General features: G+C 40.3%; 1 protein-coding gene across 3 annotated transcripts in view; it reads left to right on the top strand.

The window, feature by feature from the left end:
* The window catches only part of mafga (v-maf avian musculoaponeurotic fibrosarcoma oncogene homolog Ga), a 47,325-nt gene extending 31,996 nt beyond the window's left edge, over positions 1-15,329 (top strand). For all 3 annotated transcript variants that reach the window (XM_068058285.1, XM_068058284.1, XM_068058286.1), the window contains one exon: positions 8,960-15,329. In XM_068058285.1, the coding sequence (XP_067914386.1) occupies positions 8,960-9,412 (453 nt within the window). In that variant the 3' untranslated portion in view covers positions 9,413-15,329. The remainder of the gene's footprint in view (positions 1-8,959) is intronic.
* The last annotated feature ends 950 nt before the right edge of the window (positions 15,330-16,279 follow it).

Consider the following 16,279-nt stretch of genomic DNA (forward strand, 5'->3'; position numbering starts at 1 on the left):
AAGAGCTGTTGTGGAATGCTTGCAGTACACCTCTGTATCCTACATTCCTGGAACAACTCTGAACAGGAATGAAGTTCTGAAATGATTGGGTGGGGGGTGCAGGGGGTTCCAAGAAGTTTAAAATTTACTAAAATGTGGGTATCTATGAATAAATAGGAAATGCTTTGGTTATTTTTTTCCTGTCCATTGGAGAGGTACTTTGTAGAATATACGGTTCAAGGCCTTTCTTTTATCAAGTTTAGAAACTGGCCTAAATTTCAGCCCAGTGTGATGAAGTGAAAGCCACCTCTGATGCCTGTAAATTTGCCCAACCTCAATCCAGTTGCTAATTGGTTGGGGAAAAAACTGCCTCGAATTTGGTTTTAATTGCCCTAAATTTATGATTTCATTGAGAGGCTGAATGATGTGGGAAATGGGAACATGACATAGAGGTGGCAGCGGGGATGGGAGATTCAGGCGGCAGGAGCAATTTCTGAAGAACAATAGAGGAAGTTTTACTATAACTGACCTGTGATTGCATTATCAAATTGTGTGTCTGGACTGGAAGCTCCCATTTCCCAGTACTAATTTTTTTTTGTGTTGATTAGCACCGTAGGTCACAAAAATCTAATTTTAAAAATAAGGATCTCTATAATAGTAGTGATCTCTGGAGTAAAGTGTGAGTACATATGGGACCAGCTTTCTAAAGGGGAATGATAATGTTTCAACAGAGTAGGAACAAAGGTTTCTCTTCACTAAAATTACTCTGAGCAGACATTCACCGTTCCTCAATTGCTGTAACCAATTCAAAAATTACTCAACATTTCCCTATAAATGTGCAAAATTTGAGAAGCAGAGTAAACAATGAGAAACCTGTTTGGTAAATTGACGTACGACACTTGGGGGAAAATCCTAAACCCTATTTTTAGATTAATTTCCTGGAGGTGTTCCAGTATAATTTGCTTCATGTACCAGACGGACTCATTTTTGGAGCCGTCCTGTTTACACTGAATTACAGTAGGGAATATCAGAACCTTTCCACAGTTTGATTTTGTGCTTCACTTGTGTATCTGCCCCTAGAAAAAAAGTGCACGCACACACTTAAATCACAGCAAAACTCATGTTCTTAGACATTTTGAATAAATAAGAAATAGGTGCAGGAGTAGGTTGTATATCCTCTCATGCTTGCTTCACCATTCAATAAGATTATGGCTGACCTACATCAGCTCCATTTTTTTTTTTTTTGTCACCCTATCCCCATATCCCTTGATTCCCTTAGTGACCAAAAATGTATTGACCTCAGTCTGAAGTATACTCTGAAGTAGAGAATAACTCCAAAGATTACATTGAGTGTTCCCTGTTTCTGATTATTTTTTTGGCTTAGCTAATGAAAGCCTTCATTGAATGATTGTATGGAGCTTTACTCAGAAAATTTTAGTGGCAGTATGTTTTCATATGTGGACAAATGCAATAGAACCTACTGCGGAACTGTGATCACATTCTACCCAATTTGTCAAAACTATCTCCATTTACTTTGACATAATTTATCATCCATAAAATATAGATTTCATCACTGGTTACTAAATTTTAAGTTCCTGATCTCCTTTCCTGCGAAGGGGTGTTGTTTCGGGGGCCATACTAGTCGGGGAAAAAAGCCCACGTGGTGGCAAAAAAACGTGCATCATGATGCACTACATGTTGCTGTCCGTAGAGGGTCTCAGTGAGCTATGCAAATCTGGCTGTTTAATGGTCCATGTGGTCTTTCATATTGATGCTACCTGTAAGCTTCTCTTCTTTGCTGCAGATCAGAGAGCTATCCAATGCTCTTTGTTACTGAGGTCTTAATGGCTACCTGCCATGTCATTTAATAGTTCCATTCATCGAAATTTAAAAGCAAAGCAAGTCTCTGCCGTGCCACTGTGTCAAGATTTCTCCACGCAATGATTTGATTAAAACATTCACGTTGCTGAACCCTTGCACATTTTGTTAGACTTCCCTACAATATATAACAAACTACAGTAAAATTTGATTAGAAAGTTAGTAGAAACTGTAATACATGAAGTCAAATTTTATTTTCTGAAGACCGAGAAAGTCAAACCCTGGCTTGAGCCTTTTTCTCCATAGAGTTAATGGCTGTATATATCTCTAGCCCACTCTCTGCCAGTCATGGATGAGCTGGACGTACAGCCAACAAAATCGGAACTCCGTGATGTCATTGATTCTGTAGCCAGTGGAAAAGCCCCTGGGAAGGATGGCATTACCCCTGAACTAATCAAGAGTGCCAAGCCTGCTATACTTTCAGCACTGTACAAGCTGCTTTGCCTGTGCTGGGAAGAGGGAGCAGTACCACAGGACATGCACGATGCCAATATCATCGCCCTCTGTAAGAACAAGGGTGACCGCGGTGACTGCAACAACTACCGTGGAATCTCCCTGCTCAGCATAGTGGGGGAAGTCTTCGCTCAAGTCGCTTTAAACAGGCTCCAGAAGCTGGCTGTGTGAGTCTACCCTGAGACACAGTGTGGCTTATGAGCAGAGAGATCCACCATTGACATGCTATTCTCCCTTCGCCAGCTACAGGAGAAATGCCGTGAACAACAGATGCCCCTCCACGTTGCTTTCATTGATCTCACCAAAGCCATCGACCTCGTCAGCAGATGTGGTCTCTTCAGACTACTAGAAAAGATCGGATGTCCGCCAAAGCTACTGAGTATCATCACCTCATTCCATGACAATATGAAACGCGCAATTCAGCATAGCGGCACCTCATCAGACCCCTGTCCTATCCTGAGTGGCGTGAAACAGGGCTGTGTTCTCGCACCTACACTGTTTAGGATCATCTCCCTGCTGCTGTCACATGCGTTCAAGTCTTCAGAAGATATTTTCCGCCACACAAGATCAGATGGCAGGTTGCTCAACCTTGCCTGTCTTGGAACGAAGACCAAAGTAGGGAAAGTCCTCATCAGGGAACTCCTCTTTGATGATGCTGCTTTAACATCTCACACAGAAGAGTGTCTGCAGAGACTCATCAACAGGATTGCGGCTGCCTGCAACGAATTTGGCCTCAAGAAAACTAACATCATGGGACAGGACGTCAGAAATGTTCCATCCATCAGTATCGGCTACCATGCTCTGGAAGTGGTTCAAGAGTTCACCTACCTAGGTTCAACTATCACCAGTAACCTGTCGATCGATGCAGAAATCAGCAAGCGCATGGGAAAGGCTTCCACTGCTATGTCCAGACTGGCCAAGAGAGTGTGGGGAAAATGGCACACTGACACGGAACACAAAAGTCTTAGTGTATCAAGCCTGTGTCCTCAGTACCTTGCTCTACGGCAACGAGGCCTGGACAACGTATGTCAGCCAAGAGTGACGTCTCAATTCATTCCATCTTCGCTGCCTCTGGAGAATCCTTGGCATCAGGTGGCAGGAACGTATCTCCAGCACAGAAGTCCTTGAGGTGGCCAACATCCCCAGCATATACACCCATCTCAGCGGCACTTGGGATGCCTTGGCCATGTGAGCCGCATGGAAGATGGCAGGATCCCCAAGGACACATTGTACAGTGAGCTCGTCATTGGTATCAGACCCACCGGCCGTCCATGTCTCCGCTTTAAAGATGTCTGCAAATGCGACATGAAGTCCTGTGACATTGGTCACAAGTCGTGGGAGTCAATTGCCAGTGATCGCCAGAGCTGGCGGGCTGCCATAAAGGCAGGGCTAAAGTGTGGTGAGTCGAAGAGACTTCGCAGGTAGGAAAAAAGACAGAAGCGCAAGGAGAGAGCCAACTGTGTAACAGCCCCGACAACCAATTTTATCTGCAGCACCTGTGGAAGAGCCTGTCACTCTAGTATTGGCCTTTATAGCCACTCCAGGCGCTGCTTCACAAACCACTGACCACCTCCAGGCGCTTACCTATTGTCTGTCGAGACAAGGAGGCCAAAGAAGATATCTCTGCAGAGAATAAAATTAAATAGTTTCATGAGGAAAAATAGGAAGTGCTTTTCCAGGTGCACTAATCTTTATAAATATAAAAGGGGAAGTGATAAGTATTTGGTTTGAAAATATAAATTTAATTTTTTATGGATGTCTTGATTAATTCTACATCTGCCGAAAAGCATCACGTCCAAAGATGCTTTCGTATAACAGCAAGCTCAAATTAGTTGGACTGTTCCATTACTTACTGGGGTCTTGCTCTAACAGCTAAACATTAGCTGTGATTTCTACCACAATGCTATTTATATTCTCGAGGAGGCTGGTAAAAGGTTAATGAAATGGAAACTGATGTATTTTATTTTAGTTTTCTATTTAATGGCTTATGACATGCAGGGTTGGTTGCACTGAGCTTTAATTTTTAATGCTTTTTCTGCCTTCGGAAAATAAAATTTGCTGTTCCTCCTTTTGTCAAATAATTCTGCTATTGAGATGTAAAATCTGTTTGATACTGATATATGCGTAAAACGCAATGTCATTTTGTATAAACTTCAAATTTTATTTTGCTTTTATAATGTTTCTTCTTTGGCCTCCTTGTCTCGGGAGACAATGGGTAAGCGCCTGGAGGTGGTCAGTGGTTTGTGGAGTAGCGCCTGGAGTGGCTATAAAGGCCAATTCTAGAGTGACAGACTCTTCCACAGGTGCTGCAGAAAGAATTGGTTGTCGGGGCTGTTACACAGTTGGATCTCCCCTTGTGCTTCTGTCTTTTTTCCTGCCAACTGCTAAGTCTCTTCGACTCGCCATACTTTAGCCCCACCTTTATGGCTGCCCGCCAGCTCTGGCGATCGCTGGCAACTGACTCCCACGACTTGTGATCAATGTCACAGGACTTCATGTCGCGTTTGCAGATGTCTTTAAAGTGGAGACATGGACGGCTGGTAGGTCTGATATCAGTGGCGAGCTCGCTGTACAATATGTCCTTGGGGATCCTGCCATCTTCCATGCGGTTCACATGGCCGGGCTATCTCCAGCGCCGCTGACTCAGTAGTGTGTATATGCTGGGGATGTTGGCCGCCTCGAGGACTTCTGTGCTGGAGGTACGGTCCTGCCACCTGATGCCAAGTATTCTCCAGAGGCAGCCAAGATGGAATGAATTGAGACGTCGCTCTTGGCTGACATGCGTTGTCCAGGCCTCGCTGCCGTAGAGCAAGGTACTGAGGACACAGGCTTGATACACTCGGACTTTTGTGTTCCGTGTCAGTGCGCCATTTTCCCACACTCTCTTGGCCAGTCTGGACATAGCAGTGGAAGCCTTTCCCATGTGCTTGTTGATTTCTGCATCGAGAGACAGGTTACTGGTGATAGCTGAGCCAAGGTAGGTGAACTCTTGAACCACTTCCAGAGCGTGGTCGCCGATATTGATGGATGGAACATTTCTGATGTCCTGTCCCATGATGTTCGTTGACCAGTTCTACGAGGAACTCCATAATATTAGTAGCATCCCCAATACCGAACATCTGTTCCTGCTGGGTGACTTTAATCCCAGGGTTGGGGCCGACCATGACTCATGGCCCTCCTGCCTTGGGCGCTATGGCATTGGAAGGATGAATGAAAATGGACAGAGACTGCTTGAGTTGTGTACCTATCATAACCTCTGCATCATCAACTCGTTCTTTCACACTAAACCCGGTCACCAGGTTTCTTGGAGGTACCCAAGATCACGTCGTTGGCACCAGCTGGACCTCATCGTCACAAGACGAGCCTCCTTTAAACTGTGTTCAAATCTCACACATCTTCCACAGTGCGGACTGCGACACCGACCACTCCCTGGTGTGCAGCAAGGTTAGGCTCAAACCAAAGAAGCTGCATCACTCCAAGCAGAAGGGCCACCCGCGCATCATGAGCAGAATTTCTTATCCACAGCTGTTACAAAAATTTCTAAATTCAGTTGAAAAAGCCCTTCAAAACACTCCCACAGGGGATGCAGAGACCAAGTGGGCCCACATCAGAGACGCCATCTATGAGTCAGCCATGACCACCTATGGCAAACTTGTGAAGCGGAATGCAGACTGGTTTCAATTTCATTTTGAAGAGCTGGAACCTGTCATAGCCGCTAAGCGCATTGCACTGCTGAACTACGAAAAAGTCTCCAGCGAGTTAACATCCGTAGCACTTAAAACAGCCAGAAGCGCTGCGCAAATGACTACTGGCAACACCTATGCAGTCATATTCAGCTGGCCTCAGACACCGGAAACATCAGAGCAATGTATGATGGCATTAAGAGAGCTTTTGGGCCAACCATCAAGAAGATTGCCCCCTCCCCCCCCCCCCCCCCCCCCCTTCAAATCTAAATCAGGGGACACAATCACTGACCAACGCAAGCAAATGGACCGCTGGGTCGAGCACTACCTAGAACTGTACTCCAGGGAGAATGTCACTGATACCGCCCTCAATGCAGCCCAGTCTCTGCCAGTCATGGATGAGCTGGACGTACAGCTAACAAAATTGGAACTCAGTGATGCCATTGATTCTCTAGCCAGCGGAAAAGCCCCTGGGAAGGACGGCATTACCCCTGAAATAATCAAGAGTGCTAAGCCTGCTATACTCTCGGCACTGTACAGAACTGCTTTGCCTGTGCTGGGACGAGGGAGCAGTACCACAGGACATGCGTGATGCCAATGTCATCACCCTCTATAAAAACAAAGGTGACCGCGGTGACTGCAACAACTACCGTGGAATCTCCCTGCTCAGCATAGTGGGGAAAGTCTTTTATAATGTCCTTATCTAGAATCTAAATTTGACAGCACAGATCATCATTCGTTCCATCATTCCTGTACCAACCCTCAAAGAACTATCCAATTGGCCCTTTTCTCTTTCTTTCCCAACCCCTCCCCAACCATAGCCTTTTTAAGCTTTTTTAAAAAATAATTATTCACTGATTTTTAAATGCTAATATGGGTTCTGCTATCGCCTATTACTGGTACAGCAGGCATTCCATATCATACACTGTTATTCTCCTAACCATCACCAGTGGTTATCTTAAGCTTATGCCCTTTTGGTTACTGACTCACTAACCAGTGGAAATAATGTTTACCTTAGCAAAACTTTGAATCAGATCCTCCTCTTAGGTTCTTTTTATTAAAAGAAAGTTTGAGATTCTTTGGTCTGTCCTCATTACTAAAGCCCCTCATCTCTGGTATCACTGCAGATTCTCCATGGTCTTGACATCTTTCCTAAAGTAGGGCACCCAGAACTTGATAGAGCATTGTAACTGCAGCCTAACCACTTGCATAATAGGTTTTGCATTATCTTGTTGCTTTTGCATCCCATGCCCCTACTTTTAAAACCTTTGATCCATAGTGTTTTTAAAAAAAAAACAGATTTATCATCACCACATTTAGAGCTACATATTGAGCTGCTCCGTCTCTGCTGTACTCCTTTTAAAATGTTTGTCCTTCTTTCAAAATATACATTTTCATTTGCTATCCATGTACCCAATCTACTAACCTATTTTACCCTGAAGTCTCTTAGTTCTCTGCACAATAGTTTACCTAAGAATTAACTGTGCTGATGAATATATTTAAATTGCTCCTGCCATGACATTTGGGTTTTACACATGAAAGCAAGTAAATATTGCAGTCAACTCTAAAGATGGATTAAATGTCCACCTGGCACGATTTGTACATGTAATGCTCCCTCTTGGACAGCAGCAGCCATTCATTTCTGGTTTACAAGAGGGACGTTTCGGTCTTTCAAATGTGCTGTACACTGCCACCCAAAACATTGATTCTGGGAGTTCACCAGAGCCAGGCTTTATTAATTTTAGGACTAATAAATATTCACTTTTACTTGAACCTACTGGAGGTTCTTCCCTTACATTGACTAGTATCTATTAAGCAATGAATCATTCTAGTTAATGGACTGACTATTAAAACAAATAACTGTGCTTCATGTAACTACTCTGGAAAATTAATTACCATCCAGATGTTTAATATAGAGGCCATTAAAGTAATGAAATTGTACAATGAGTCATCTGACATGACTGAATCATGAATACAGTAAAGGTGACAACATATTTCCAATTTCAATACAACAATGTTTTGGATATAAAGTCCCAAATTGCTCCGAACTTCAGCACTGTGAATATACAAAATCCATTTCTTTTATCTGCAAATTTGATTTTGGGCAGTTTTATTGGAATGGTTACAGTAATAGAAATATTAATTTTTCACGTCAGCTGAGGTTGCATAGCTGAAGCTTTGGTACAGTTTGGAATTTCTGGCATGCTGTTATCTTAGTGAACTTTGTTCCCTGCAAGTTAACTGCATAACATTAAGCCCAATAAACTGCTCCCTTTTTCCGTTGCCTCCTGCCTTACTGTAAACCTTCCTATTTTTTTCTGGATTTCCCATTTGCAATATCTGTTTTAAAGGCCTTCCCTGGTAATTTATTTCCCATCTCAATTTTGAGTGAAAAAGTTGATTTTCTCTTCCTAATTTCCAGTTCTGCCGTATACTTGGAACACTTCAACTTATTTAATGTTTAATATTCACATTTACTCCTAACAATGGTTTTAAAGGTAATTTATTTAACCTAAAGTAAGAAAGGGCAGTTGGTTAAACATTAAAAATTATTATTTTTGGTGAATCAAAAACAGTGGCAGCAGAGGAATTGCATGGCTGATAGTGAGAATATTTTTATGGTGTCAAAGGATCATCTCTTTATATGAAAACACTTCTGTGAAGAAATAACATCTTTGAAACTGTTAACACTTCCAGTGTTTGCTATTTATAGTGAATTGTAAACCAGTTCTTTATACATGTGATTCCAATTTGGTGATTAAATGCTGATATTGACCATTCTACCAGAGCTGGATAATGATGCCTTGGCCTTTCACAGATGCCATAAATTTGAATCTATTCAACTTTAACCTACCAAATGGGAACTTCTGTCCCACAGCTCATAATTTCTAAATGTTTTTTGTTTCAAAGTTGGTGCTACATTTTGAAAGCTTTCTCTCTCTTCTTTCCCCGCCCCTCCCTCACAGGTGAAGCGGGAGCCAGGTGAAAATGGAGCCAGTCTCACAGATCAGGAGCTTGTCTCGATGTCTGTTCGAGAACTAAACCAACATCTGCGGGGCCTTACCAAAGAGGACATCATCCGGCTGAAGCAGCGTCGCAGAACGCTCAAGAACCGTGGCTACGCAGCCAGCTGCCGCGTCAAGAGGGTAACTCAGAAGGAGGAATTGGAGAAGCAGAAAGCAGAACTTCAGCAAGAGGTGGAGAAGCTGGCATCCGAGAATGCCAGCATGAAATTGGAGCTAGATGCCCTGCGATCCAAGTATGAGGCCTTGCAGAGCTTCGCCAGGACCGTGGCCAGAGGACCCGTCATGCCGGTTAGAGGTCCCATCACCTCTGCCATTGGCCCCATTATGCCAGGCAAAGTGGCTACCACCAGCGTCATCACAATAGTCAAATCCAAAACTGATGCAAGATCTTAGTACATACTGCTGCAGACACAGGCCAGAGCCAAACTAGTTTGTAGTAAAGCTGGTCAATTCATGGATTTAAACACGAGGTCTTTTTTTAAAAACAATTCCACCCCTAGACAAATGTTTGAAATATATTTTTTCACAGGACTCAATGAATAAGCAAAGCGCTAGTTAAAATGGCCACCTTAGCTTAATCATGGAAACCAAAACTTGAGTTTGGCAGCTTTACCTGGTCCATCTCCTATCACAATTCATGTAGCTGTCTCCAGTTTTAACTGATCCACATGAAATCAAAATTAATAGAAAGTCAGCACCAGACTCGCACTGAGTACTGTATGTAGCCACAGGGAATAAGATGGCGACCTTAATTTCTGGGAATACCTTGCCGCTTGACAGCATTTCATACAGACTGAATTGTAGCAACTCCACAGCCTTCCTAAAGGTCAAGCTGATTGATTTTACTGTAATTTGAGCAAACTTTCCAAAAAAAAATATCGTTTTTTTTTCCCTTTATTTGAATGAAGTGGCATCATGATATGTTTAAGCAAATCCCAATATTGAACAGTGCTGTAGTAGTTGAATCAATTCGGTTGTAACACAGTTTGCCAGTACAGTGGGATATGTTTTCTTAATTGGAGATTTTATTTCTGATTGAAACCTTGTGGCTAACTTTGTGCACTGACCAGTTAACGGCTTCTCATATTCATGCACATCTGAACACGGTGTACCGTATCACCATGGAGTAAGGTAGTTCAAATGACCTGTTCATATGGTTAAGTATTCCTTTCTATTCATATACTACTGGGTCTTTCTTGACAAATTTATAGCACAAATTAGAAATTTTGATTGTAATTTGTACATTAAAAAAAAATACCCATTGGAAGATGATGCACAACATTTAATAATGTGCCGAGATGGGAGGAGGCAGAATTAATAGCACCCTTTGAAACACTATAAGCTGTTACAGCAACCCTGCCATTTACTTGTTACTATCCAACGAAGGCAGTGGAGTGTCAGTCTGTACAATAAGCTTTTGAATCATTTGACATATAGAAACTTAATTCTTTGTGGCTTTGGATATGTCAAAATGGACAGCTTCTGATGACCCTATACCTTTTTTTGAATTTTTTTGTAGTTTATTAAATTGTGTAATGTATAACTGTTGAATATCGTACAGACAGCTCAAATGTCTGGTGTTTAAAGTTTATAGATTTAATGAAATGTTATTTTCCACAACATGGTGTTTAATCATACACATTCAACGGTTGTATAATACTGCGGAAGTTGTGGTAATCGAATGTTCAGATTACCACTGATAAGTGGGAGAAGAAAAGAACAATCTAAGCACCAGAAGAGAACACTATTTCAGCAAAAACCCTGTTATCTATATGCTTTTTGCCTTTAAGAAAAAGGTTTAATCCTCTCTTGATTGTCATAGGTTCAATGTGGAGAGTTGGCTTATCATTTGTTCCTGCTGACTAGAACTAGCTGCTGTTCCACCTCCCACCCCCATTTCTCTCTCCTCAGCCAAAAAAAATGAAAATGACTGACTTGAACCTTTATTGGAACTGCTTCTAAAGAGCAAGTGTGAGTAGAAGGGACTGATTAACCACATGAATGAAAATTTATTCAGAGAATCTTTGATAGTAAAAGTTCCTCTTTAGTGTATGTATACAAAGTATCTTTGTCAACATGTAAGGGTATTCGAGTTTAATTTTTATAAGTACACAGATTATCATACAATATTTATATACAAAAAATCACAAAAAAATTGTTTAATAGCTTTTACAGATGTTTCTAGAGTTGCTTATTGAAATCAATAGCTTTCTAGTGAATCAGCGTGTTAAGTGGATCCGGGGTGATGTATCTGTGATGTGTTAATATGCAGTTTAGTGTTACTTTACAGTTGTTCAGTTCTGTATTTATTTGTGTGTGAGCACAATGGGGTTTTATGTTGTGTACATTTTTTCCATATTTCCTCTTCTACACTTGCTGCACATGTGAATTTAAAAAAAAAAAAATGCAACAAAATTCAAGGGGGTGTGTGAACCTCAAGTTCAGTTTGATCAGTCTCAACTTCTGAAATACTCTTTGGCCCATCTTAACCAAACCAGGAATACCAAACTATTACACAGCATCAAATGTTAACCATTTGAGATCTATATTCGCTCTGCAGTTTAAAATATGGGGGATGAATTCATGATGAATCTTGAATTCTTTTGAGAACTTTTGTTGGCTTGTATGCAGCTGTCGTTTCCAAGGTGTCCCCATGTTGTATCTTCTGAACTTTGTATTAATTTGTACACATTTACTGCCAACACAAACTAAGGGATTTGTTCTTAGTTTTATTGAAGTAGAATATATATTACAAAGATTTGGAAATGCAAAATATATTCGGTGTCTAATGTAATTTTGTTGAATGTGTAATCAAAGGTGCTGTTCAATTGAGCTGTTATTGGAGTTGCTGACTGTTTATTGTTAAATGGTTAACTGATTTTTGGTCTAAAATACAAACCTATTTGGCTAAACTGCATATATGATTTGGTTTCTCGCACACCTCTATCTAATTGTGATGTTGTACTTGTAGAAAATGCTGTTCTACAGAATAGTTACACTCAGTAAGAAGAAACTTACTTTTATTGTCAGAAACAATTTCTATCTGTGGCCATAAAGGGCTGTGCAAAAATACTCTCAGCATCTCAGCTCAACCTGGCTTTTGATCTACCTAAACACCTGCTTAACATCTTTTACCAAGAGTTCTGGGATAGAATCCCAATCAATCCAATTAAACCAAGTAGGATTTATAGCTTATCCTAAAGAGATCTGTTAATTTGTTTTTAAAAAAAAAAACCCTTTAAGAATCATGTAGGATTTTTGAATGGGATAGTGTGTAACTATATATTAGAAGTTTTTAACTGCAGAACTGAATAATTAAAACTGTAACAAGGCTGCACAATGTAGTTACAAAACTTTACATTCACATTTAGGCCATGCTCTCTCGATGCCAGTTTGAGATGTTGAGTGTCTGGTACTGATACCATGCCTGCCTTTGGCCAGCTTTAGTGCAATGTGTAGATGTTTTGAATAATGTATAAGATATGTTGTGATTAAGTAATCACGTGAGGACACAGCAGCTTATCGCTAGAAATTAAGTTCGAGTCTAGTCTTCTGGCAATGAGCATATTGTTGAATGTGGAATCATGTAGACAAGTGTGAAGTGAGAGCAAATACTTAACAGTCTTCAGTTTTAATTGCTTTTGACAATAACTCTACTGTAGACAAAAATATCTGAATCTGGAAGCCTTTCAATTTAACCCTGGCTTCCATTCTTGAAACATGCCTATTGTTCAATCAGAGAGTTTTAAAAGTTGAATTCAGACAAATATAAAAGTAATGTAATTAAATTTGTATATCTAGTGAGTTTTTCCCCCCCCTCCCTTCACTTTTAAACCCGGGATGTGTTTATCCATGTATGTAAATTACCTATTTGATTTTTAATTGTGCAAGTCTATTTCAAATCCATTTAGAGAAGTAATTTTTTTAACCACAATACCAGCAAGGATTAGTTCTAGGGAAAAATATTTTCTGGTGGGTAGAATTTCAACAGTATTTTTAAAAATTTATAATTTTGGGTAAGAGCATGAACAGTAACCCTGAAGCAGCATATTTTATATTTGAAGCAGGAGTCTAATTTCAGAAAAGGAAATTGCACTAGAACTACAGTATGTGGGGGGAGAGATTTATTTCACATTTCAACATTTTTAAACAGAAGCAATGTACTCATGGTGCTGATCATCAGGAGAAGGGAATATCCAAGATACAGGTTTCTAATGCCGTTGGAGTTCAAGGAAAGAAGTACTATTTTGATTGTCAATACCTTTTCAAAAAAGGCATTTTGTATTCAAACTGATCGATTATATTGTCAATGGGTGAAACAATCCCCTTCACTCCCTCAAAATGACCAGAATAATAACTGAAGCCTTGTTCTGATTCCCATTCAGATGCTGTGGTTATTTGTTATTCTCTGTTCTTTTAATGAAGCCTTGTTCTGATTCCTATTCAAACGCTGTAGTGGTTTTTATTTTTCTCTGTTCTTTAATGCTGTCAGCCCGTGACGTTTTATTCTGTGAATAGTGGAAGTGCTTGTTTTAGCAAGTGCTTTGTATGTGAGGTGTGTGGCGTACATGTGTACGGCTTGGTGACTGTTGTCAAGTGAGGTTCTTCAAATATGCAAGCAGCAATTGGTGTCCAGGACAACAGTGCTGGAATAGTGCCCTACAGATAGCAAGGGTGACTACTTATTGTGCAAATAATGACTTGATATAAGGGCTAAATAGTTATTTGTGTTACCAGAGAGTGTGTGTGTGTGTGTGTGTGTGTCTGTTTTATAGTGTTCAGAATTATAGACTGGAGTAATACATGCCAGTGGTCATTTTTGTTAATCTGTTGGCACAAATAGCAAAAAGAACATCGCTGCTGTGTTGAAACCCTTAAGCTTGAAACCCACATGAAATGTGTTTTGAACATGTTAGTGAGGAATAGTTTCTTATTTCCTGTAATGACTTCATCAGATGAGATTCAAATTAATGAGAAATCAGAAACAAAAATAAAGCTGTCTATTTGATTGGATGTTCACATCTAGCCTGATGACTAGATTTTCACACTTGACTAACTAGTTATTAGTGTGCGCTTTCCAACTTTGCAAGCAAACCTTCAGTCATACTGTTCTTTGCATACTACTATTTGGGCTAACAGAAGTATGCTACTGCACAAGGAATGAAAGATCCTCATCCCTCCTGGCTGCATTTTCTTGTAGATCAGATTCTAACCCAGGATGTATAATCTCCATATTGCTGTGGAGCAGTGCTCACTTTTTGGAGTCGGTTGGGCAGGTATTCCGTTTCTCTGTTGTACTGTTGCCAGAGTGCTGCATCCAGCTTTACATTTATTACAGCCCTTTGACCAGACACTGGCAAATTTTCAGAAGCATTACTGACCTTTATTGGCAAGCACATTATTTTGTGATTGCATGTCACTGGGAAGTTAAATACAAGGAGCTAGTGAAGGAATTGGAATGTAGAACCTGGGTAAGGGTCTGTCCCTTGCATCATTTGAAATTAGATCCTGTTTCTGGAGATCAGTTGGGAAGTGAATGTACATCAGAAGAAAATGCTATTGTAGATTTTATTTTTTCATTGGGCTGAAGTCTAGCTGCAGTATCTTAGTTTTTGACAAATGTTTTTCTGATGCAGCTGGCTAGTTTATCACTGTACTTTCAAAATTTTGTACCAGATTCAGCTATACTTTTCTTGATACTTATGCAAAGCTGGGTACTGGATTGAACTTGAAGCTTGGATAAATTTCATTGCCCCTCCATGCCATTTATTTAGATCTTTGGAGCCTATTATATTTTGCAAATATTTTCCATGGTCTAGATGTGTTTACTGTAAAATAAAAATGTATGCCATCAGTACAAAGTAATGGGATGTTAGTCTGGGTGCTTAACAGACCTAAATCTGTTTTGAAGCGTAAGGAAAAGGTTATTACTTTTCACTTCCCAGGAGCATTGTAATCACACTATTGAGGATTGAAATGCTGTTGTAAGGAGGTTGCATACAACCAATGTAGTGATGTGAGATTTGTGCAGTATTAGATGAATAAAAGTTGAAACTATTTTGATAATGCTCTCTATTAAATTCTGGCTCAAAGGGTGTAATGAATCACTGTTTTACTTTGTATAAAGAGTCCATTTAATAAGTATTTATTACCTAAATTATTGTACTTTATGATCTGTAGATAAGTATGTATTCATAACCGCCATGAAAATTAACTGTATCAGTTTCCATTGGACACATCATTAATTTATTTCTGTATATACTGTATGTTTGTTGAGATACAGCTTACTTTATTTTGTATATGACCAATAAACACCTTTTAAAGTGATCTAGCCTAGTGTAATGAAAGATGTATCTTTTACAATGTGTAGAAGTACGGTGATCTGATTTGGGTGTAAACTTCATTTTCTATCCCATCAACCCAACCATTAGGAAGTAGCTTAATTTCTTAGATTTGTGCATGCGTTGAGTGATACCTAAAATATAATTTTAAGCTAGTGAGCTTGCAATGAGGAATGTTTTATTTTAAAATATATTTTTAGTAGTTTTGATCATCACTTGAACCCTTTAATCCAAGATGCCATGATCCTTTTTAATCTGAGAAACAACGACACTCCATTTCTCCTCTTTCCTCTCAAAAGTTGCGAATCCAAGGCCCAATACAGGAATTCAGCTCAAAAGCTGGAAGCATTTTGCTCTAAGCAATATGACTTCTGAACTTACCTGCATAGTCAATTCACTTCAAAGTAATGCATTGTATCTGAAGTGCAAACATTTCTAAAAGTTTTTTTTTAAAGCAAACAGCATGGATTTTTCCAGATGTATTTTTTCACCAAAAGCACAAATTTGCCAGTTGGATTCAGTCAGTCTGCATTATATTCACATGGTACTTAATACATTGTGGGCTCAATTTTAATTAACTCCTGCCCCAGATGGTGGAAACCAGGCAAGGAGGGGTGAGGGCACTTAAAATGGAGCCCAGCGGACTCAGCCACTTCTTTCCCATCCTTCTCTGGACTGCAATTTTAAACTATACAGATCAGGCTCCAACGATGTAATGGGGGCCTGAGCGGGGAGCAGTGGTGGCTTCCCCAAAAAGCAGCCAGGACCAGCAAAGTAAATTTTAAAACTTAAAAAAAAAGTGTTCTTATGAGCTGAGGGGATCAGGAGTGTTGGTGGTCCAATATGCTGTGCCACTGATTGGTGTATGTCTCGTGGAAATTGGTGCCAGAACAACAATGATGGGGTTCTTGAACCAGAT

Source organism: Heterodontus francisci, chromosome 26 (genome assembly GCF_036365525.1).
Source record: "Heterodontus francisci isolate sHetFra1 chromosome 26, sHetFra1.hap1, whole genome shotgun sequence".
In the NCBI taxonomy this organism is placed as follows: domain Eukaryota; kingdom Metazoa; phylum Chordata; class Chondrichthyes; order Heterodontiformes; family Heterodontidae; genus Heterodontus; species Heterodontus francisci.